This window comes from Chlamydotis macqueenii, chromosome 1 (assembly GCF_036417535.1).
Source record: "Chlamydotis macqueenii isolate bChlMac1 chromosome 1, bChlMac1.mat, whole genome shotgun sequence".
Taxonomy (NCBI): Eukaryota; Metazoa; Chordata; class Aves; order Otidiformes; family Otididae; genus Chlamydotis; species Chlamydotis macqueenii.
Genome location: NC_141556.1, coordinates 153,782,317 through 153,808,257, shown reverse-complemented (window position 1 = coordinate 153,808,257; position 25,941 = coordinate 153,782,317). Strand labels below are relative to the sequence as shown.

The 25,941-nt window shown below is 35.2% G+C and overlaps 1 protein-coding gene across 1 annotated transcript in view; it reads left to right on the top strand.

Moving 5' to 3' along the window:
* The window catches only part of MYO16 (myosin XVI), a 385,808-nt gene that overhangs the window by 192,470 nt on the left and 167,397 nt on the right, over nucleotides 1-25,941 (top strand). Inside the window, exons 9-13 of the mRNA XM_086741186.1 lie at nucleotides 1,268-1,421; nucleotides 4,658-4,808; nucleotides 13,128-13,238; nucleotides 15,430-15,495; nucleotides 18,875-19,002. Of these exons, the coding sequence (XP_086597312.1) occupies nucleotides 1,268-1,421; nucleotides 4,658-4,808; nucleotides 13,128-13,238; nucleotides 15,430-15,495; nucleotides 18,875-19,002 (610 nt within the window). The remainder of the gene's footprint in view (nucleotides 1-1,267; nucleotides 1,422-4,657; nucleotides 4,809-13,127; nucleotides 13,239-15,429; nucleotides 15,496-18,874; nucleotides 19,003-25,941) is intronic.

Sequence of the window (25,941 nt, the reverse complement as noted above, 5' to 3'; positions counted from 1 at the left end):
CATATGCATGTGTGTATATGTTTTTTCATATATTGCTGAGATCTGCTAGTCATGCAGGATGTCATATCAAATGATAGCATGTTTTTCCAGTTTTTACATTCCCTGTTTACTTTTAGTTATGTTTCTTCCTTGTAAGCTCTTCAGTGCCCCGGTGACAGCTGCATTTACACTTCCTTGGTGACTTACTCAGCTGATGACAGTACATAGCCTCATGAACTGGAATCTCTATAACTGTTGACTGAAAACAAATTGACCGTGCAGTTTTCCAGTGTAACACCTGGTGTTTCCCACAGAATAAATCACCTTGTTAGACAAGATAGCAAATGGGAGCCTAAAGCACAGGTTCTGAAGATAACAGAATTATAGAATATATTAGGTTGGAAGGGACTTCAGATCAAGTGACCTAACCCAGTGATCAAAGCAGGGCTAATGCAGTAATGCTAGACAGCAGTGTTGGAGAGAAGAAAAATATGGCTGTTCAACCTTCCATGCCTAGAATAAAATGAAGAAGAAACTCAGTAATGTAGAAAATAGAATCTTTCTGTTATATTATCAGGAGAAAGTTCATTTGCATAATAAACTAAGATATGTTATGCTTCAAATAATGTGCCACCTACCAATAAACTAACAACTATAAATAAACTTCATTACATTTCACCTCAGGAAAGTTGGTTTTGGTTAGATACATGCCAGTTTGGATTTGTATAAAAGGCTATGGCCCAAACTGAGATCATCTCGTCTTTACTCAGTTACCTCAGTTTGATCACTGATTTTAATAGCTGGATAAGCCTATTGGGTATGTATTTAACGTAGTTCAGTTAACTATATTTCTGGTCTGCAAACACAACTGGTTGCAGCACTTTACAAAAGTGCATTTATATGTGCAAGACATATAAATCTAGTTTGTAGAAACGTAAAAGGTTTGAAAAGTATTTCAGTACCTGTTTTCATTGAAACACAGAGTTGAAATCAGTTGTGTTGCTTTTCCTGAATTCCGATGAATTATAGAATAATACTTCAGTTCACTACACAGTAAGAATGGTTTTGAGGTTTTTCAAGTGACAACTTAATTCCATACTGAATTTACTTTGCCTTTGGTTTTTCAGTAATTTCAAGTATTATTTTATGGATACTATATGAGCAATTATTTTCATTTTATCTAGCCAGATGCTTAATTTTAATCCTAATCTGATCTAGAGATTTGAACAGAAGTGAGCTTTTCTGCACTGCTTTCTTTGTCTGATATCTTGGTATTCCAATGTCTTAGATGTTGCAGCTTCTGAGTTTATTGAAGAAATGCTTCTGAAGGCTGAAATTGTTTGGGAGGAAAAAATGAAAGACCCTTTAGCTGTTTCTTCTTTATCTCAAGAAGAGCCGTATGAAGAGATCATCCATGATCTGCCCACAATTTCCAATAAACTGTAAGTGTTTCTGCTGTTAAAAGTAATGCACTGAGGCCAGATTATCATGTGAACTGTATTTGTCAATCTGTGGATCCTGTCTCTGTGTCCTTGGCGATATTCAAAAGCCATCTAGACATGGTCCTGGACAACTGGCTCTATGTGTCCCTGCTTGAGCTGGGGGTTTGGACAAGATAACATCTAGAGGTCTGTTCCAACCTCAACCATTCTGTTATTCTGTAATTCTGTGCTATTTGGTGGGTCAAATAACTCATTTTGGAAATCTGCTGATTCATCTTTTGTATTTGTATCGCTCATCTATTTTGTCAACCTTAATTATATAAACATAGACTATGAGTAATAAAATACATTGTTGTAATTGTCAGTAAAATTATCTGGGATTGACTTAGCAGAATTCTTAGAGGTTAATACTGTAGATCCAAACATCCTTTTATTAAGGTATTTTTACCTTTTAAAAGGTAAAAAATGCCTCTTATAACATCTTTCTGCCAAGTTGCAAGCTGCAGTAGTGATTCAAATATTTATGATAAAACTGCCACTTATTTGATTGTCAGCTCCCAATTTTTTGTATGATTTATTTTGTCATAAAAAAAGAAGGAATTGCTAGAGGATGGCAACTTATAGGAAACCACCTCAGTTTATCTAAAGAAAAAAACCTACCTGAAACCTCAAATTAATACATCTAAAAATGAAAATTACTCTTCTTCCATAGAACATACAAGATTCTTTCCTGGTTGAGTATGCCAGTAGCAACAGTCCTACCTTGTTAGAATAAGATTGCACTAGACAACTCTCCTTTCTGTCTATCATGCAACATATTTAGCTTAAGTCTCCCTTTGTGGTTAATTATTTATTAATTACCCATTAACTTTCATAAAATAAGACAGTTCATGGTAATCCACTTGCCTACATTAACATAAAATCTTCTCTTGCACTGTCCTATAGTTCAATTTTCAGTGGCATTGCTTGACTTCAACTTGTGAGTAGTAGAAAGACACATGAATCTTAATATAAATATTTTTCTAAAAAGCCACTCTTTTCTGGAAGCATTTTATTTCAGTTTGTTTTATTTTTCACAGTGTCTTCTTGAACCAGAGTCATAATGAACTGCTGGAGTAATTTTAATATGTTTTTCCTTTCTTGTAGTCATTCGCTTTTTTTTTTTGTAAAATGAATTATATGTCAGCACTTCCATCATGTAAAATCCTATTAATATTTCACAAATGCACATAATTTATAGGCTATTATCCTGTATCCTATTATCCTGTACATCAATACATGGAACACGCCTGTTAAGTCATGTTATTATTGTCCTCTTAAGTTCAAAATGCATCTGTGGAAACAGTAGGCACCCTTTTTTCCCACACTTTGCTGTGATTTACAATTTAAAAGAAAGATCACATGAATAATAAAAAGTTAAAAGTGACAGTGCTTCAGTTTTTAATATTTGAATTCATTTCACTTATGCTTTTTTTTAAATCTTTCTTCTCTTTGTCTGTGAGTAAATCTTAAAAATAATTCAGACCAAAGGAATTTAAGCCATTCTGGACAACAGCAGAAGACTGCTCAAAAAGAAAACTTTATATTTAATTATATTATGTTCAATTCTGGGTCTGGGTAAAATGTGCATTAGTATTAGTCATTTCTGCTTGTGGGTGTCACAGCTATTTCATTTCTTCTACTGTCTAATCACTGATGTCTTTTATTCTATGACACGTAATTGCCAAGTTCACAAAAATAGTTGAATAATGGCTTTTCTGTTCTGCAGTCCAAATCAAGAAAAAAGGCAAAAATAGTTGGCTTTTTGCTCTTTTGTCCGTGTGACTTTTGGTAAACAAATTTATGATAAATTTATCTTAGGTAAATCAAAGCAGTAATTAGAAATTTTTATTTTCATTAGTGTTCCTCTAGAAATTTTACATTAAAATATCTGAAGCAAAACATAATTAGAAAGGAAATTGTGTATATTTCATTACTAAATGTTGAAACTGATTCTTTCAATGTTTGTAGACTGAGAATTTAATCAAAAGAAAGGCTTTGTTCATGTATTTTTTTTCAGTGGTAAACTGCTTTGACTTGTTTTCCAACGTATTCTGCTTAGAAGGTCTTTGCCTCTGCTTAGGAGTGTACCTCTCCAAAACTATGTCTGTGTTTCAGTTCTGTTTCAAATAGCAGTTCTTATCCTGAATTTAAATCAATGTTAGCTATGGGTCCTTCTTCTTTTAAATAGAGTAAGCTGTGTGTATAATCCAGGCTTTATTATAATCAATGATCAAACTGAGGTAACTTAGAGTAAAGATGAGATTTTTCTTTTAACTAAGTTTGACATCTGGGCTTTATCCAATAGTGGAATGCACTATTCCCACATTCCCACATTGAGCCCACATTTCCTTTCAAAGAAATTATACACACATTTTGGCAAGGAGCTGCTGTACACTGCATGAGTTTTTCTCATCTGCACTGTCAGAGCCCAGACGATTAATTTTTAAGACGTTTCTGTTCTCAGCTCCTGGGGCTGATTCCTCGTTAATGCCTCTGGATGTACAACACTGCCAAAGTCATCCAAGATTTTGGCATTGTTGTTTTTCAGAAGTGTGATGTGGTCTGAAGTGTCAGTAGGGAAAACATCTCCATGCATGTAAGAATAGGTTTAAATTATATATGATTGAAGAGTGTTGTGTATCGTTGCAGTAATTTCAGAGTTTGCAGTTTGCTTGAGGTTTTCTTTTTTAGCATGTCACAAATTCAAAGCAGCTTTTGGTTATAAAATATATCTTGGATATTGTCTGATTAAAAGTAAGCTAAAAAGTGGTGGAATTTAATTTCAACTGCAATGGCAATATCTATATTGAATTATTTTAAAACATATTATTTTTTGAAACAGTATAGTGTAGGTTAATTGTGTGGTTTTAATTCAGTTTCCAGATTGGCTATTGATTTGCCAGCCTAGTGCTGTTACAAGCAGTCTCATGCATATTCTCTGGCTTTCCTTCAGAAAAGATATGCATAAAGGTGAATTTTAGATCAAAGTCTTTAGCTCTGTGTCTTTGGGAACAGACCAACCTATGTGAACAGTTTATTTCTCACCAATTTCCTTTTTGTACTTGGACCAGGAACTAGTGTCTCAGCCCTGAATTGTATCTTACTTCAGTGTTTGTGCTACCCACATTTGGCAATCTTTTGTTAGTCTGACATCTTCAGGAGGAGTCTAATTGCTTTATTGATTCTCTTTGTAGCAATCCCCTGGCTTTACCGATTGCCAAGCAAGACAGTTTGCTGGAGAAAGACACAATGTTTAAAGATGCTGCTAAAGGCTTATGCAAGCAGCAATCTCAAGACAGTGCATCTGAAAACGTCACTGTGAGCACTACAACCAAACTTGAACAGGTAACGGTGTGCAGTTGCTTGAAATGTTGGTGAGGGCTTAGGTCTAGGGATTGTAAACTTAATGAAGCCCAAGATGACAGTAATTGTTTTCCCCTCACCACACAGCAATATCATTTGTACTGTGGAGCCTTCTCTCCTTGATCACTCCCTGCAATCAGTCTGGCCCTACAAAGAGTCCCCTCTCTGCAAATTGAACAGCTGCCTCCTGGCAGCTACTGGTGGCATGTCAGGGGCTGTGGCTGTCGGAGGGCTCAGGGCTCCTCAAACTCTATTCATGGTTCACAACAGGGGAGGGACAACTGTTAACACTGACCAAAGTGTGCGCTTGTGTCTAACTTCAGTTTACAAAGGAAAGGAACACAACCTGGGAGACTGCAAAACCAAAAAGAATGTCTAAGGAAATGTTATGCTGCAAAATAAGTGACTAATGTAAAGATAGGAATTGCCAGATTTACAGCCACAGTGTTAGCTCTCTTTCTTGTGCTAATGTGTTAGGATACAGACACTGATTATTTGGATACCCTTTACAGTTTTCTCTACGGGATCACAATCTCATTCTGTGTATACAGTGAATGCAAAATGAGGCAATTATATGTTGCTTGTAAATCTGGCATGTCCTAGCCCTGAATATTGAGGACTTAAATGTTGTTTGGGTTGGGGTGAGTTGGGTTTTTTTGGTACAAAGGGTTTTATTTTCTGTTACGTGTATTTGGTAAACACTTATTCCAGAAGTATTTAGCCATTTAAGAAAAATACTGCTTTAGAATTGGGAGATGGAGGGGAGAATTTCAATTTAAAATAGTTTACTGTGAGTTTGAAGCATAACAAAAGATAGTACTTCCATTTAAACCATGTTCAGTTCAAAAAACCTACATAACTGCCTTGGCAGAATCATGCATACTCCAGAGCTTTTTGTTTGAATGCATTTCAGAGGAATATGTTAATCATATGAGATCAATCAGTGAGTTCACGTGTCAATCACACGAGTCCATCTCTGAAAGTCCTTGGCTTTGGAATCCCATAGAGCGCTAATTTCCCTGTTCAGTCAGAAAATACCACAAAATGCTTTGCACTTGGCTTACATCTTGTTTTCATATCATACAATCTCTTGCTGACTGTGCAGTGATGTGATGAAAACACAGTCAATCCAAAAGAGAAGCAGTGCTGGCCAGAAAAACAAATGCTTGCATCCCTATTAGAAGGAATGCTTCTATAATTGTAGGAAAAGAGAGGGAGGTGTTTAGCTTAGGTTCTCGCTGAGACTATCACTTGCCTCTAGATGTTCAACAGGAGTGTAGACAAGAACATATAAACTTCCCTCTACTTGGTTCTGTTTTGGTGCAGATCTAGCTAAAATTGTTCAAATTTCCATTATCTCTAGGCTTTATGCTTTATGCTGTTTGTGCAGTAAAACATGTAAAAACTGATTGGAAGAAAAGCAGCTAATCTCCCAGGGGAGAAAAAACAACCAAAGTTTTTCATGCTGCTAATTTTCTCCTCCACCGTGATCTAGAATCAATTCAGGGTCACTGGGCAGATTTACGTTACTACCCTTACTGTTTCACCATACTTCAGTGCAACTTCCCACAACAGTACAATTCAAAGATAAGACAGCAGAATTACAAGTGAATCTCTTTTATTTCTATTAGCTGAGAAATTTCTGCAGAAAACTTAGTGAAATTCTGCTCTACACGGACTGGAAGTGATGTGTATCTCGTGGTCTCTTAGAAGCAGTAGAAACTACATCCTTGCCCAGTATCTGCAATTGCTGAATAAGGAGTGATGCTCACTTGGAAATGAATAAGCGGGAACAGTCCTATCTGCGAAATCAGCACTAACATGGGATAGGTTAGAAACTGTGCTATTTCAGTTGTTGTGTTTTTAAATGACTGGTTGCACTGTAAAAAATCATAGGTGAATGGAACTTTTCAGCTTTGGCTCTTATGGGCAAGAGGCTAAAATGGTGTAATCACTTCAGAAAATAATTTTAGTAAACTAATGAATTCTCATGTTTTCTCAAATGAAAATACAAAGTTTTTTCTTTTTTGAAGTGACATAATTGTGATCCTGGAAACTGGCCTTTCCATCATAAGTATTTCTTGTTTCAGCATGTGCTTGCTGTTTTTTGGTTGTATTTATTGGCAGTCTCAGTTTTTACAGAACAATAAGCTGCAGTAATTTAAACATATTGCTTACTATGAGCAGTGCTTTATTTCTTCCAATCTCTTATCTTGTGGAATAAGGAAACACCTATCACAACCTGGCATCTGACCCCAACAATCAAGAGGCAGCAAAAACTGCCATAGTTGAAGAAAAGCAGTCAAGACTAAAATTTCTGTCTACTTTGAAGTTCTTGTAAATGTGTTTTTCTATTACTCTGTGAGGATGGGTGTTGTCTTCTATACTACTTGCCATGCAATTTGAACTGTAGGTATATGTATATCATATGCATATTTGTGTATATAATATGTAGATCCGAGTTTTCAGAGATGATATTTCCAAGTAACACTTCTTTTTTTGTTTCACAATTTGTGAAGTTAAATTTTTATTTAGTGCTGGTACCAAAGGAAAGCTTTGAACAACCCCTTCCCTGTATCCCTGCCTCTTGGGTATTCTAATTCAAATGAATTTCACTATCTTTTATTCTTACTAGTTGCATTCCAAACATTCAAAGTAATCATGTACTGTTTAATTTTTCAGTAGGATATGTGGAGTCATTACTTGGATTTTATGTTCATGTATTAGTGAAATAGATCAGCATGGTATTTCCTATGCTTTGTGTCAGAAATGTCATACATTCTTAGGCAATATGGCATGCAGATTAGGCCTTTATTGGGGAATCAGAGAGAAAAATTTCATCTTATTACATTTGAAACATGCATTTTTAATAGAGAAACCTCGTAACTTTTTTGGCTTTGAGAAAACTAACAGCTCAAATTTGTATGTAGCCTCAGGTTTTTTTAGTTGCAAAAATAATGAAAAAGAGCCTTAACAAAATATGTTTTCTCATGAAGTAAGATTTTTATTACGTGAAGCATAGGAGATGGGGATCAAATGACTACAATGATAAAGCATTTTGGGTCTCTCTTGGCTTGTATTAGCTTTTGCTTTTTCTTAGGTGAAAGATGTTCTTTGATCATCTTTAATGTTGAGGTCTGTGCTGCCAAACAAAGAAAGCAGTATGAATAATTTCCAGAATTTTATCATGGCTGGCAATTTTTCTTTCTCTCAGCTGGGAAGATTATTTTTCTGATAGCAGATTGAAACTACGGGTCTGGAATTGAATTATCTGCTTCATGCTACAAACAAATATAGATTATATATTTTCTTTTTCTTAACTGGGCCTTTTTAAAAAAAAAATTGTCTTTGGCCTGTAATTCTTGTTTACATACTGTTGGACATATGAACTGTGTGATAGAATATCCCCTGATGCCCTTTTGATTGTTCTAGTGTCACTTACCACATACACAAAAGACAACTATGTGTATCGTAGTATTACACATTAAGAGCTAGAATGCATACTTATTTCAGTGACACATTTAAACAAATAAAAATCATTAGAGATTATTATGTGAGCAGATTGTGCATGCTGTTAAGTGTATGTAATTTAAAGGAGTAAATAGGAATCTTCATTGTTAGCAAAAACTAATAACTTCCAGAGGCATAGTTGTATTGAACCTTAGGCTGTATTTATGGCTATTTTTGTTTTATGTCTTGTAACAAGTGCACAATGCAGTCACTATGATAGCCAGATACATGCATTGAGGCAAAAAAAAAATAGAGAAAACTCATCTGTATGCTCAGAAAAGTAGATGAGAAGGATAGAATTGGACTTCACAAATAAGTTATTATAATAATGTAAATAATGTTTAACCCAGATCAAATTGGTTGTGACTTTAATGCATTTAGAGTTTCTAATTTCTATCTGATTTATTTACTCATAAACTGTTAGAAAATGCTGAATCATCAAATCCTAAACTTCATAGGTAAAAAAAAAAGTTAATGGAAAAAGATTTCAATTCCCTTACTTGGAGTTTAACTGAGCATGTCACATTTCTAATCATCTGTCTCGACAGCCAGCATCTTTGACTATACCTAGGTTATGAAATAAAACAAGCCAGGACCTGTTCTCTGGCCTATGTGGGATGAGTCAATGCATAGCCGTAAGATAAAACTATTTTTCTCCCTCAAAAGCTAGGGGTATGCCCAAACAGCCTATGGGAAGTGATCATCAACATGTTACCTGAGTGATATCCAGGTATTATCTGCATGAAATAGGCTGAGAGAGTTGGCACTGTTCAGCCTGGAAAAGAGAAGGCTCAGGGGAGACCTCATAGTGGCCTTCCAATACCTAAAGGGGGCCTACAGGAAAGACGAGGGAAAACTCTTCAGTAGGACCCATTGTGATAGAATGAGGGGTAATGGTTTTAAAATAGAGGGGGGATAGATTCAGATTAGATATTAGGATTTTTTTTTTTTTACAATAAGGGTGGTAGAACACTGGAACAGGTTGGCCAGAGAGGTGGTAGATGCCCCATCCCTGGAAACGTTCAAGGCCAGGTTGAATGGGGCTCTGAGCAATCTGATCCAGTTGCAGATATCCCTGCTTCTTGCAGGGGGTTGGACTAGATGACCTTTGAAGGTCCCTTCCAACCCTAATGATTCTATGAGTGCTAGCTGGCATGAGCCAAGAATATACATGGAAGTGTGCCAGAAAATATGGAGAACCCCCAGGCAGTGCTCAAATCCAAACCCCTCTTTTATTTACAAATGCATACATTTGTCTCTAGCCTAATTTAAGTTTAATCTTTATAGAGATAGATTAAGAGAAGCTCATTCTCTGGTACAAGTGTTTGGAGTTCTGGTAGCACACAAGAGAGACCTATGCCTGCTTTTTTCCTGCAAGCCAGGTGAGCACACTAATAAGGGGAGGAGGCCACAGGCTTCTGTCTTTCATCTCCTTTCCCTTTACAAGGAAATTTTAAAAGTTTTGGGAATTCTTGTGTTAATTTTGTTCTATTCCTATGTGCATCATCAAAACCAAATGCCAATATGTAATTTACTTTTTCTTTTTTTTTTTGGCCAGGTGGAATTCTTATTTTCTAGGCAGGCTTACATCCAACTGCCATGATTAAAAACAAAAAGAGCAAGAAATATGCTCTTCTGCGTGACAGAAAAATCTGCATTCACTTCAGTGGGATGAGGAATAAACCTGTAGAATAGGTAGACAGAAAGACACAGATAGATATAGCAGGCAACTTGTGTGTGTTTATCTTGTTTGAAACTCATATTCTGAAAATAGAAACATTTTAAGAAGAAAGTATTTTAAATAGACAGGGGAAAGGAGGATAATCACAATAACATTTTTATAGACTCCACCATTTTAGAGTACATCCCTTCTGAAAAAATACACAGTAAGATCAAGACTGTGGGAAGGTACCTCATGAAATTTTCAGCTGGCCTATTTGCACAGTTTACGTGTTGGAGTAAGTACATTTTACATGTACATGTTAAAAACAATAATTACATTAGTTAAGTCTAGTAAATCTCCTTGAGATACTTACTCTTTCGCATTTGTACATTTATTGCTTTTTGGACTTAATGGAATGAGAGGCCTTTTTTTCACAATTTTTACAGGGAAAGCAGAAAATAGATAGCATTAAAGTGTGATTGGGCACTACTGCTGCCTTGTCCTTGTACATCTATGCAACTACTCTGTCTAGAGCTAAAGTTATAAAGCATGTTTTCCTTACATTTTTTTATGGGTTGCTACTTGATCTGTCTAGTTAAACATTTGTTGCAGATGGAATGCGGTTTAGATGCCTTCCTTTCCTGTTGTAGTTGGTGAATGGAAAACACTGAAAAATCTCTTGCTAATATTCATGGTGTTGCATGCATATGAGGTTTACATATACCGTTTTAGTTATCAACATTTCTTTCTTGGTAGAGACATTAAAAAAAAAGGAGACACCTTTCTGTGAAGAGTTTGCCTATTTCCTCACATACTTGTTTTAAGTGTTATTTTCTACTGAATGTATTTGTCATTAGAGGAATAGGAAGGAAATTATTAAAGACTAAACCAGAGATCCCCAAATTTTTCCAGCCACTGTGTAAGTCCCTAAAGTTTTTTGAAATCTCCAACAGTATTGTGAAAATTTCCAGGTTAGAACTATTACAAGAAACAAAAGTGCAATAATAACTATAGTGTTTGAGGTAAAGAAAATAGAAGCATGCCCTCCGTTTATAAAAGGTACTGCAAGGCTCTGGAACTCAACAGAAGCTGGGACCTTGCAAGCCCTGCCTACATACACCTTTCCTCTGGGAGGAGCTATGGCTTTATACATGCTGTGTAATACTTCTTAGAATTAATTTTGCTTTCTTTTGCAGTTTCTTTAGTGATTAAGCTTGTGTCTCATTATTCAGCAGTGGACGTAGATAAAGACAAGAGTAGATTAAGTTGGGCAAGTGACTGAAAACCAAGTATAGTACTTCACCGTTTGTTTGAACTGTAAGCAATTGCATGATATTAGGATAACTAAGGCCATAAAAAAGCTTGGAAGCAAAGGAAAAATGTTCATAGAGGCATGATGTGAGTCAAATATGCAATAAGTACAGATAGAGAGGTGTCTCGGGGTGGTGGTGGGGGGGTTGGCTGATGTGAGAGCAGTCGTTTTTTGACAAACACCTTGAACCCATAAGAATCTGTAGAGTAAAATTAAGTGTGAAGTTCATATTCTACAATTTGTATTTGTATTTCTCTGTTTGTAGACTAGAGAAGGTTTCAAGGTTTTGTAACTTCAGTTGAATCATACCAGCATATGAATATGGGTAAAGCTGGTTAAATATTTAAACAGAGAAAGCAACAAGATTTTGGTTTATGTCATAAGGGTTAGTGGTTCTGTGGTTGTGATGTCTGGTGTGCGTAGTTTGTTTCTTTTTGGTAAAATAGGAGAGTAAGCAATGCCATCTGTTTTATGACTATTCATTTAATATTTTGATATAGATATTCAATACTTCTGTTATTAGAACAAAAATATAGATAGGACCAAAGATCTGTGATTTAAAGAAAACACAAAATGACATCTATTTCATCCTATTGTTTATGATTACAAATTTCCTGGTGTTTGCTTATGGTTGCCTAAAAATTGCGTTTGAATGAGTGTTTGTGTGTTTATTTCAAGGATCTGGAAACATTGAGGTGAAGAGAGATTGTTAGTCTTATTCCATTAAGATGAAATTTTTCAGCAATATCACACAATGCAGCTCTGACAAGCGTAGGATAAGAACTCAGAGTGAATGAGACCTTGAACCTGTGGAAACAATGGAAGTTCAGTGGTTTGAGATCAGATCTCCAGTATTCAACAGCAGTATCCATAGTCTTTGGAGTCTCCTCCTTGTTGCTTCTATCACTGACTTCCTGCCACATGCCACTGCCAGAGGCTGAGGATGCTGCATTTTTCTACCATTGTTCACAGGATAGTTTTCTGTTTCTAGGTATTCTGCTGAGATGCAAAAAATTTCTTTTGGGCTGACATAAAAGAGGAATCAACCTACATTTTAAATGTAGGTTATAATTTATAAGCACGCTGCTTAATGTATCAATGTTTATTTTGTCTTTAATCAAATTTCCTTTATCACTGATGCTTTTTTCTTCTGTCTCTTATTCTATCTTTTGGAACTTTTTGTTGTTGTTGTTTTTTCCTTAGCATTAACTTTGCCTTGCAGAGCTTATATTATTCCTCCTAAATCTCAGAACTGTTAAGCTCATTTCATTCACCTGGCTAAAGTAGCTACTTCTGAATCTCTTCTGGTCTCCTTGGCAACAGAATTCCCACTTCTTATTAACTTCTATTCTAAAGGAAAAATTCTAATCGAATTTTAAATCCCATATGATGAAGAGTAGAATGAGAGCTTTGTTAAATACTGGGCAATAAATAGTTTACAAGCCCACTAACTTTTATAGCCTTGTTTTCTTCTGCCATAAACATGTAATGAAAAGAGCAGGAGAATTGCATTTGAGCTGGGAATCTGTATGGGTTCAGAGACAGCAAATGATACTCTAGTAGGCGTCTATGTTCTTAAGAGCCCATCAGATGCATGCAGTTATGCACCTTAACATTGCTAATAATTTTTTATGTTCTTCTCTTGCTTAAGATTAATGATGTGTAATTATTTGGGAGGAGTGTCAACTTTCCAGTTTCCTAATGCATTTTTTTTCCATAAAGTCTAGTGAGCTGCATTTATACTTTAGATTAGAATATTATGATACAGAATGATTGGTTGTGAAGTTGCTTTATTTCTCTAATTTGTGTTTTCTAGATCAAACTAATGCCTCCAGCTCCAAACGATGACCTGGCTTCTCTGAGTGAGCTAACAGACAGCAGCTTGCTTTATGAGATTCAGAAGCGTTTCAATAATAATCAGATATATGTGAGTTGCTATTCACCTATCAACAGTAAGCTTTCAAAAAATGGCAAATAAGAGAATAGAAAAAAAAGGATTACTGTCGTAACTACTGGACAGTAACCTGCCCTACACTCATGGCTAATATTTAAGTGGATCAGGACATATGTGTGTGTAAGCCTTGCAATTTCTCAAGTTTGTATAGGAAAATCAGGAATAAAAAAATGGAATAATGTTTCAAATAGGTTTGGATAAAATTTATGTATGTTTATTTCATCAAGTGAGTGTACTGGTAAAAACTGGCACATGCAATCTTCCCTCTCAAACTACCAAAAGGTTCCTCCGTCTTTAACATTATGTTAACTTAATTTTAATAAAGCACATGATTACTGGAAATTTAAAATAAAATTAGATTTTAAAAGCTTAGAATTCAGCATGGGAGATTTAATTACTCATTGTCTCTTCCTATATTGCAGAAATCATTCTCTGTATTGTAATGTTAATAATCAAGATACCAAATGAAATAGTTATAGCAAGATACTTGTAAAGCAAGTTTTCCTTGTTTTGCCGGGTTAAACTTGAGAGGCATCTGTTAGGTGTAGATTACTTCTGGATAAAAATCCACGCTTGATTTTTTTTGTATCCCTGTTCATAACTTATTCATAACTTATTTTTAACTTACTGAACAGCTGAGTGGCATGTTAATGTGAAACATGCAAATTTTTTCAAATGTGTAAGTTGATTGCACTGTTTAGACTAAAAGAATACAGGGAGTTGGCCTGTTGCTGTGAATACCTCCAAAATTATAGCAATTTCAATTCTAGGTGTTATGGCATTCAATGATGATAAAAATTCTGGGGTTTAGAATCATGGATCACATCTTATTTTTTTTATGAGTATTTCTTTTGCTTTTTCTGACTTTCAAAGATGCCAAACACAGATAACTTTAAGTGAATTCAGAAAGATCCACAGATACTCAGTATTTATAAAAAGGAAGTTTTCTTTTATTTTAAAATACTAAAAATTTTTCCTAAGAGGATCTCATACCGTGCTTTAGCATTTTCCTGAGCTTAACCAAAATTTAGGGGCAATGATCATTAATATTCTACTCAACGGGAACCATGTTGCTTGGGTAAAGCTTCAGCATCAGTGCTGAAAATGCTTGCATCTTTGGGTGATTTGGTTCTCAGACTTAGAACGAAAAGTCCTTGGACTTGAATTCCAAACCAAAATCCTCCTTAGCACTGAACATGTCCTATTTCAGGTTTTGTCAGGTTTAATAAAGTTCCATTCTGCAAGAAAACTCAACAGTGAAGTCAGGGCCAGGGAGAGAGAGGAAATAAATTACTTCACTGCAGAAGAAAAATAGTATATTTACTATGAAAGGCAATATTTTCCACCTCTCCAAATCAAACTACTTCATTTTGGAAAAGGCAGCAAAACTGTGACTGTTCACATGATGGTTTGCCGTCTGACCTCTTCAGAGACAGAGGTCTGGCAGTTTTGCATTCTAAAAGCATGATATGGAAGCAGCTGCTTATGTGGAGTGAGAAGTATAGCAGCAAGGGTGACCTACAGTCTTGTACTTAAGTATGTCTTTCATCTATGAATGTTTAAACATAAACTTGTAAAATCTTGACCCCTTTGCAATTAGTGGATGGTTTGCTATTTTTAATATAGCCATTTTTTTTTTTTCTATATGCATGTATATATGTTCATATACACGTATAGATGTATAAATACTTACCTATGTATCAATTGTTCTGTCTTATCCCACGAGCAACATATTTTAATGTATCAATTCTGTATAATCAATATAGCATTACTAAATTCTGTCATCTGTCCCATAAAAAATTGCTTGAGGAACTTGTTTATGTGGTAGGCATGTCACATTTTTGTAGTTTTGTGGTAAATTACAAATTAACTTTCAAATAATCTGCCAATAATACATACAGTGCGATTCTTCTATGCATAATTTTCCATTATTAAGAACTCAGTTTTATTACAAAAAAAATAATTAATGCTATCTGAATTGTAAATTTAGATCTCAATGTAAAGTTATGAAGTTAAAACCTCTAAATTCATGAATTAGGTTTGATATGTCGATAGCTAGAGTTAAAAGGCTTTGCCAAAAGTCCTTCCTGGAAGAAAACCATTAGCTTTCTTAAAAATCTAATTTATTACTTAATAAAGCAATTACATCTTCTTCTTTTTTCAGACCTATGTTGGTGATATACTGTTGCTTGTTAACCCATTTAAAGAACTCCCTATTTATTCTACCATGGTAAGTATTCTCTCTTTAAAATGTTACAGTGTGGATCTTTTAAAGTGCATTCATATGGTTCATTTGGCAGGCCAAACCCCTCAAATTAAATAACATATATGCCCTTTTTATGTTGGGAATATTAGTTTTATAACTTTAGCAAAATTTTTTAAGTTTTCTGGAAGATACTACTATTTTTACTGTGTCTTATTTGTAAAACAGGCATCTTGCAAATAGTTTGTATGAGCAGTAGCACTTCCAATTGTTTAAAAAATAGTTCTTGATGTACAACATGACCTTGGTGGTTTCAACTACTGCCAAACTTGCAAAAATAGATGCATACTGCATGCAATAATTTTTTGAGTTCACACCCCCTTGCCCAAAACACGATTATGGAGATGAATGATGCAGAAGGGATCAAAAAGGCTGTCTGCACTCCACACCAGACCACTCAGTTCAAACACCATACAGGCAATGAGTGCAAAGTGCTCGGCGTGAGCTTAGTACTACACTGGGGCAGTCGTATGGAGGTGGCTTGTGCTGGGCGCAGGGCAAAAGGAACTTGAGTCCGTGTGTGCACTATCATATGCACAAGGCCACTCTGGATGTGCTTCAGATGTTTCTGTCTTGAATAGTAGTATCCTTATCTTTCTCGTCTTTCACTTAGAAGACAGACTAGTTATTTTTTATCGTTTCAGTACCTAGACATTGATCCTAACTTAAGTGGACTTTTAGATCAGTAGGAGTAACACAGATTCAAATTATTTGATCTCTACTTCATCCTCATTCAGTCATTTTAGAGACAGAGTATTAGCATAACTATTGATTTCTCCCTCCCTCCCGTTATTTTCTCATTGTTGCACTAAGGTCACATTACTACACAGGTATCAGGCTGTCTGTTGTGTTGGGGAGTGTTCAGATATGCTTGTTTAGCTTACAAAAATTATAAAGTGTTCAAAATTTGGTAAGCAAACTAGTCTGTGGCTTTTCGCTATGTCATGTGGCTTTGTGTGTATCAGTAGTAAACTTGAGAGAAAGATGCCGTGATGTTCAATGACAGTAGCAGCAGATTCCAAGATGGCAGTCTAAATTTAGTTTCTAGAAATGGAAATCATCCATCATCTCCAAGGTTTTACATGATGATATTTTTTTTCCTGTCACTGTGTATTTTCTGTTAGATACCTGATTTTGTGCACCAAAAGAGAACTGTAAATAAAATAATTTAGGTGGTAGGCTTACATATTAAAACGTTTCCTGAATGTTTGCTGCATTTTCTCTTGACCTTTCTGTGATAGATCTGTTTAAGGAAGTTTAGCACAAGTGAGACACATTTTATCCTTTAATTGTTTGGGTCAACTTGGATGATTGTTGGTTTTACTCCATCATTATTATCTGCATGATATTGTGTGTTAGGTATGATCAAAAAACCATGGTTGTAAAATAGCTCTGTTTTCTCTGTTTTTGAAGTGCTCAAATATAGTTCAGCAGCTTAGCTGGTATTGTAAGTGTTAGATGGTCTTTGTAATAAAGTAATAAAAACTGATGATGTCAGTTCCTTAGTTGACATTGACATGCTATATGACGTGGCTCATTAGTTAGCAGTTTTGTTTCAGGTATGTGGTTTTTTAGCTGTCAAAAAAAGAATGCAAAGATATGTTGGGCATGAAACTATTTTTAAAAACAAGATGAAGCAATTGAAAGATTATAATGTACATTTTTTTCAGTAACAGCAACACTTTACGTTTTTAGGTTTTCTTCTTTTTTAAAAAAAAACTTCTCATAACTTCTTGACAATCTTTATCTTGTTGTCCTCAACTGACCTCCTACACTTAGTTCCAACAGAATGCTACTAAAATAAATATTTCTCTAAGCAATTATTCACTCCAAGTTGACATAAAGAGTCATACATTAGTGGACACTGGTGTACGCTGTTTTGTATGCAATTAAATGCAATTGCTAGATGATAATATTATGCATTTTTACATGGAAATACACTGTACTACTTCACTGTACATTATAGTAGCACTATACAACTAGGAATATGCAGATGCCACTGCAGAAGTAACTGTAGAAGCAGTTGTGCTATGGTTATCCTACTTTGTTACATTTGTGCAGAATTTATTTGTGTCTGTTTAGGCTAAATATATTCTTTAAGTTTGTGTGTTACAAAAATATATAAACTTACAAAGCACTGGCAGCGTTATGCAGTGAGTATAAGTGTGTGAAGGTTTATCCTTTTGCTTTGTAACATGCTGAAAAGATTCCTTGAGAGTCAATTTAGTCTTGTTTAGTCTGGTAGCTCAAAAGGCTTGGATGAGAATAGAGCCATATTGTGGAGGATTAATTCAGCCACAGCATTGTAGATGCCCCAAGATTCAATAGTTTCATATCTAAGTAAATAAGACAGGCATGGGACAGGAAGGGGTGATAAGCAGCTGATTAGTTTGGAGAAAGGAGGAAATACAAAATGGCACTGTGCTGGAAAGGCTGTCAGAGTGAATAGTTGGAGAAAACAGGACATGATGGAAAGGAAGGGATTTGGTTGTTTAAATGATGGCATCCAGTAGATGCTTTGTAGTATTCCAGTTGTCTCCCAGCTGCTGTGGGTTTCTATGGCCTGTGTTAAGTTTCTAAATTCATGAGAAGGCCTGATAAAACCTATATAAAAGGGTAAGTGAAATTATTTATTTAAGGATATTTGTAAAATGGTATGGTGTTTCTGCTCACAATCTTATCTAAATCACATTCTGTATTTTCTTTGTTATATTTGTTCTGAAAGAACAGAATTATAGATATTAGCAGACTGTCTAATTTTTCTAAAATCTACTTGATGCTAGCTGAAAGAACATCAGGATAACCTCAGAAAAAAAAAATCGAGGTTTCACTAGAAGATAGTTGGTTCTACTCATACTTAAGCTTTAAAGGTAGTACAGATTTCCAGCTATGTGTATCACAGAAGTTATTCTGTATTGCAGGGAGACTGTTTGTGGGAGACTGCTCTGTCATGTAATAAATTAATTCATTTATAACTTAAGCGTTTGATTTCAATTTTAACTTTTCATTGGATGATCATATTTCGTTTTGTAAGTTTTTTTAAGTCAAGACATGGAAGAACTACAAATGTAAGGTATAAAAAAGTAACTTGCTAAATTTGTTTTACTCAATGCACAAACTAATGTTGTTGAGTCCTATAGTTATGTTTAATTTTGTATCTTAATTAGATCTTCTGTGCTTACAGTTCTGTTTTCTTTAATTAAAATCATAGATACCGTAATGGTACCACATATATATATATACAGTTTCTGTTCTCAGAGAGCTTTACAGAAGACCTAGGATTAGGGAGGTGAAACATAATTAGTTTGAAATGTATTGATAATGTTAATTTTCTACAATTTTTCAGGTCACCCAGCTTTATTTAAGTAACTCTGGAAAATTGTGTTCCTCACTTCCCCCACATATATTTTCCTGTGCTGAAAGAGCTTACCACATGCTATTCCAGGAGCAGCGTCCCCAGTGCTTTATCCTCAGGTGAAAATTTATCTTTCTGTTAACTAATTTGTAACTCCTTTCAGCTCTTTCCCCCAGGACTCCTCAGTTGAGATTTCCATTTTATTTTTTCCTCCAACTGATTTCTTTCTGAGTACTGATCTCTGTATCATACATTAGAGAAAAATAGAACTGAAAAAGGTTTAATTGCATATCAAGTCCATAAATTCTCCTGAGGGTTTGCCACTCCATCTAGCTGTATCTAATTAGGAACAAAGAGTTAATGGTAAAGAATTTAAAACTGCTCTGTGTGTTTGCTAATATTTCATGGATTGGGATTAGAAATAGAATCTAATGACAATAAAAATGGTAAGTCCTTGACTACATTGTAAACCTCTGAGTTGGGGTATCTATATTGGAGCTTCCACTCTGCCTCACACATTTGTGTGGCCGTGAGGTTGTAATTTAGCTCTTCAACTTGAAAATGGACTTTAACCAGTTCCTTTATTCACAGTGTTGTTGAAATTATAAAGAACTTCAAAACTGTGAGTAAATGTATTAGAAATCTCCAGTAAAACAGAGTCTTATCCAAATATGCCAAATATGGTGGAACCTGGAACTATTGATCCGCAAACCTGTTAATCCCTTCTTCCTTCACCTTAGCTGAAAGCAATGTATCTGGTGAATTTGATGTAGTTGCTCAAATAAATTTGTTGCTCAGTCTTGTCACTTTGACAATTGCTGTGGCTGAAATATTGGCAAGGATTTGCAGAACTTCATGGGAGACGTGGGGGAAAAAAAAAAAAGGTTAATTTTGATTGGGCCAGGAATAAAGGCCGATCCATTTGATAAACCTTATAATTGCTCTTGAGCTACCTCTAATTGTAAGGGAATTGAATACCATGAAATGGAGAGGATGTGATACTCAAAAGCAGCTAATAATGTTATTTTAGGGTTACAAGAGTTAAAATTAACACATAAATACAATCATAAGTATTAATTTTTATTGCATTCAGTTTATGTGGATACAGACTCCTGTGAGTATTTGAAGTTCTGTATATTAAGTCTTCAAATACATCTGAATAAGGTAATGAAATTTTTCTATTAAAAGCATAATTTATTTAAAAAGATAATTTATAAGTTTCTAAATTATAAATGTATGAATTAATTATATGTGGAATTGACAATTGGTTGAAACAAATTGTAACCTTTTTATAACCTAATCAGAGTGGAAGTTGCTTATTTATCCAGTGAGCAGTGACATTTAAGCAGAGCTACAAGCAATATTCATATTATCTTCTTGTAAATAGTAACTCTTGTTTAGGTATAATAATTTTGATAAAAATAAGAAATATTCTAAGGCACTCTTTTCAGTATTTTCTTCAAAGTAGGAACTTGGGACACTAATTGATTAATGTCTTTGTGAAGTTAACTATAAGTGTAGACAGAGAAGAAGCAGAAAATAATATTTACTCACACTTCAAGAAAAGGCTAACTGCCAAGCTGTTGTGCAGGAGTACACAAAGAATATTGTACTTCATAATAAATGGCTTTGATATCAGAGAATGGTTGTTACTGATGATTTCATATCAGGATGTCAAGGCACATGTTAAGCCCCACTGTCTTGATCCCTGCCCAGCCCACTGTAGCTTATTATAAATCAGAGACCTGATGGAGAATGTGACGAGAGAGTGCTCTGTTGATAGCACCAACACTTGGCAAGACATTTGCGTGTCACGTCAAGGCAACCCATAGATATGCCCTCCTAAAGAATCCTTTGTATGGATAATTAACTAGATCTAAAGGTCACTTGTGAAAATGGAAGCTGAAAGGAAGGCATTTGGTAATTTGGAATAGGAGATAAGTATAGCTGCAACTTAACAGAAACAGCTAGAAACAGTTCTTTGTAAATACCTTTCTTCCGCTGGCACTAAATGAGAAAACAGAAGGGAACTGACATCTTTTAGAAGTTCATGAAGAGCTATCAAAAATGGGATATTCTCATTATATTACTCCATTGGTAGAATCTAAATAATGAATGTCTGGAAAGAAAAAGTGATATAGGAAATTTCCATTGGTTTTCTGACAATAATAGTAATCTTAAAAATATCGTTGACATAACTCAAGTTATTTTTCTCCCCTCTTGCCATCACCTGGTCATATGTGTGTGCATGAACTTGTGTGGATGGTCAAAATGGATTTCTGGTTTCTAGCTATTTCAACAGTGTTTGCTAATAGCAAGAGAAGGTTCTTCCACCACTGTGAGGGTTGATTCATTGTTTACATCTATGCTAATAAACAGCATAGAGCAGGGCTTACTTTCTGGCCCTGAGGGCATGTGGGATAGCATCCACTCAGTTTTGATTTTGATTTTTCACTTGAAGAGGGATTTGTGGAGAAGTTTTCAAGATCTCTGTCATTTCCTATCAGAACCAAATAACTGCACTTCTGAAATACTCTAAGATTTTGTTTTACTTTGTATTTTCCAGCGTCTCTTATCAAACATACTCTTCATTCTTGAGTAAGAAATTCTGTGCATGTTTAGCCCATGGCCTGTAATTTTAAAATACCTCCAGTTGTGAAGTTTAATTGTGGATACAGTTCCATGTATGCATATGTATAGTGTGATGAGTGTGCTTAGTAACAAATTTTAAAAGTAAAAAAATACACTTCCCTCTAATGTGGAATCAGAAGCTGAAAGATGAGGGAGCTCAGAAAAGCTCTCTGTAGCTAGAAAGGCCATTTCATGTAAGTGCTCAGAAGGAAGGAGACAGTGAATGAGCAAGTGAAGAGGACTCGTAGATCCATGAGAACGTTACAATAGAATAAGCTGGCCAGGAGTGCTTCTGCCCTTCAACCTTTGGCTACTTGTTTCCTCATTTCCACACCATCCTTTGTGTCAACACAAACATTCAGGTGGTGGGATGGTAAGCTGGGCTGGAGAAATACTCTCAGGTCAACAGTACACTTGAGAGAGTGGTGGTGATATGGAGGAGCTGTTTTAACCTGAATCCATTCCAAAGCCAGATTTCCTTAGAAGTGAAATGAGTTGCCAGAGTAGGACTAGCAGGGCCCACTGGTTTTGGTAGTGCTTTTTGCTTAGGCTACATAGTTCCTAGAATGCCAGTACCATATTTGCTGCTGCTGTAATTTTGGAACAGTTAGTCTGAGACACTGTCCAAGTCAGAGGTCTTGCATTGAGGAGTATCGGTATGCCACGTAGGAAAACAGCCACACCAAATCAGAAGGGTCCTGGTTTTGTTTGGTTTTATTAGTATTAAATCCAGTGAAAGGAGATTATCCCTGTGGATATGCACTAATCTCAATATGAAATTCCCTTGATATCTGCAAGATATGACATTTTAGCGTGTGACCACTCTTGGAATTGCACACGGAGAGTACACTTTTACCTTCTGTTGTCGTCATTAGAGAGTGAAACATGATGCAATTATAGAATAAAACTCTTACATCTATATTTATTTTTAGGTCTAGTTTACTTTTACTTGTAATAATAATTCCTAGAATAAGTAATATTTAGTATAATTTATAAACATAATTATGCTTTAGCTTTATTGTAAAGATTTTACTGTGAGAAGAGGCTACTGTTTTGATGTGCATGTTGTGATACAATGTGGAGCACTGAAAATTAGTACCATACCAGTATTTTACTTTTCCTATGCAATTCTCAAAGTATGTCTAGCTTAACTATTAACGGCGAGAGAAGAACCAAGTGATAGCAATATGTGTATCTCTCAACTGACATTTTCCTGAAAAGCTTGAGTTTGTTATTTTAAAACTCAATAATTTCTTTATAGAACTTTTCTTTTCCTTCCCAATATACAGCTACCCACAGTCTTTTCAAAGACTGTAAAGAATATCAGAAAATGTACACTTATTCATGTTAATCCTGTCATCTTCATCAAGCTTCATAGCTTGGATTTTTTTGATGCAGATAGTTTATTTTCTATTAGCAGTATTTTTCAGGTTTTTTTTTTTTGTCTACCAAAGAGTAATTACAAAAGATACTTCCTATGAGTTTAGTGGCCGTTACTAATGATTCATGAATTACTCTTTTAGTGGACACATACTGTTGCTAATGAATTCTGCATGCAGCGTAGCCCTTAATGATACTGTTTTTCTTAGTCTAATCATTTTTGCCTCCCACATTTTCCCAAAAAAAGATAATGAAAAGAGATGAAGCCACCTAAAGATGTCTGATTTGGAACTTAGCTGCCTAAGTCCAAAGCTGTGGTCTTGAAACCCTTGCTAAACTACCAGACTCTACTGTCTGACCTTAAAGTGCTATTTAATTTTCAGCCCATTTGTGTGTTCAGGAGAGTTCATGGTTTCTGGCAGGGCAGAGTCTTACAGCACTGTTCATTTCATGCTTAAGCTTGACTAGAATCCAGGAATTTTGTATTTCTGTACCTAAGTCCCTTACAACAAGCTTTCTCAAAGCATCACTAATTCACATCGCTGAGATCAGAATCTTTATCAATCAGACATTCATCCATCAGCAGTTGTGCTTATTGTATATGAAGCTGCTTATAGCTATTTTGTTGTTCTCTCTCTCTCAAGTAAGTTCCATCTGTTTTTTGTTTATTTGTTTTTACTGTTTTTCTGTCTTTAGCTGCTTGTCTCTATGACATATTTAGAGTAGAAGCCCTTCAGGGCCAGACAATTTCTATATTGTATCCTTAGCCAATCTCCTGACTCCACACACATGATTGTGATAAAACTAGCAACTAAATATACGGAAGCACTCTTTTCTTTGGGAATAAACAACAGAGGTTTGACTGTGAGTGCTCCAAAGAGTTTGTAGCTGCAAATCTGCTGTGGCTTCTCCCTGAGCACAAAAATCAAGCTAATAAAAAGTCAGCACCTCTGTAATGGGTATGGCTGTTCTCAGAGTGCTAAGCTACCTGCTATTTGCAGTAACAGCATGGGCTTGGGCCACATGAAGAAAAATTCTCCCTTCTGTCATGTCATCACTTAATATTTACCTTTTCTGTTTTCTGTGCCTAAAGACACTGTAGGTATGGAAGTGTCCCCATCTTTCTGTACCATACAGAGCTTGGTATGTATCAGATCACCTTAAGACTGCTTAGTAGAAGGCAAGCTTTAAGACCAAGAGCATGTCAAAGAAAAGTTTCCAACAAGTGGTTAAAATATAAGAAAAAAAATCAAGATGGAAGTCGACAAAACGATCTGTCAAATGTGAAATGTTCTTCCCTAGCAGCAAGATTCTTTTGTAAGGTGTTGTTCACATGGGAAACAGATTTAGCAAACTTTGATTTTCCCTACTGGAGCATTGCCCAAAAAAAAACCTGAAGACACCAATTCACAAACAGCAGATATCCATCTCCAAGGTACTTCCTTACAGATCTGGAAGAATACTTCTGTCCCAGTGTATATGCTGGAGTTAATTTAGGACCAGACCAGTCCTTTGCAGGGAAAATGAAGTGTTAAAAGTATCTTTTTTTTCCAAGTTTCTTCTTTAATCTAAGGAAATCCATTGTTTTGCAACTTAAATTAGAATGTATAGAGTGTTATGGAATTTACTACGCAGTTTAGTGGTAGAATTCCTCCATCTCCTGTTATGTGATTCAGTGAAAATGGGAATCTAGCATTGCCAAACTTGCTTCACAGTACATGAGTTTGATTTTTGTCTGTTGTTGGTTGGACCTCTCTGACACATCAACTCTGCGTTGTCTGCTCCCTTTGCTTCATGCCAGTTTTGACTGGCTCACCTCAAGCATCAGAGCAGACAATGTAAAAAGAAAATCCTTTTTCAGTCTTGTAAAATGAATCACCCATTACAGGAAATATTATACGTAAAAGTCAATGGCAAAATATTCCAATAACTGTACAATTTCAAGTAGATCATTGATTTTGCAGAGGCTTTGTACACTGTGTGAGTGTACAGAGATAGAACAGGCAGTGGAACACTGAAGCACCTTCTGCAATGACAAAGGAGCAGACAGTGCCCTATAATGTATTAGGGTAACTACACAAAGGTGCACTTATACTTCTGTCATTGCTACATTCCTTGTAAATTGTGTGTAATTAGGAATATTTCTTGTATAAATATTTATTGACCCCTAATTTATAAATTAAACAAGTTCATAATTTTCTGATTTGACCTCTGCATTACGTTAAAAACCTTACACTTATATAACACAGATTTGAGATAGCGTTCTTGTTATAACATTATTACATACTTCTAGTGGAAAGGAACTCTCTGCAATCCCAGTGGCAACCCTTCTGTGTCAAAACTTTGTATTTCAGTGGTAAAAACACATACATCATCATATTTTAAAGAAGTTTTAGAGTTGCACTTAAGACTCTTACAATTCCAGCAAAGTTAAAGCACTTTATTTTGCAGAACATTAATAATGTCCCATTTAAACTGTGTGAAGCTGTGTTTTCATCTTCAAATTTAATTAAAAAAAAACTTCTTATTATTTCACTTTAATGTTGCCTATTTCAGTTTTCTTTGTAGCTTTCGTCTTTTTCTGCTGCTATCTATTCCCCTAGACATCATATGAAGTCTTTGCTACTGAATTGGTTAAAAAAAAAGAAAAAAAAAATCCATTTAAAGCTCTCAAGATGATCCAGATCAGTCTTTCCACCTTCTTTGTCTTTTCAGACTTTACCTATTTTCTTTTCTTCTGAAGCTTTACTCTTAATTTCCTCCATGAGGTTACCATGTTACAATATTTTTTTCCTTTTTTTTTTTTTCTTTTTTCCAGTGACTTCACATCTGATCAAGTATTCACTCACTGAAACTGAGTATTTTATAACAGGAAAGCATTTTGCCAAATTATTCAAGAGTTTACTACCAGTTATTAAGAATTATTTTTAGTTTATAGCAAGCCACCATCACTTATGCTTAACACCAAGACCTGACTTTGTGTAAAATTTGTATGAAAGTTACAGAATAAAATAACATTATGTTATGCTCTTAAATATCCAATAGGT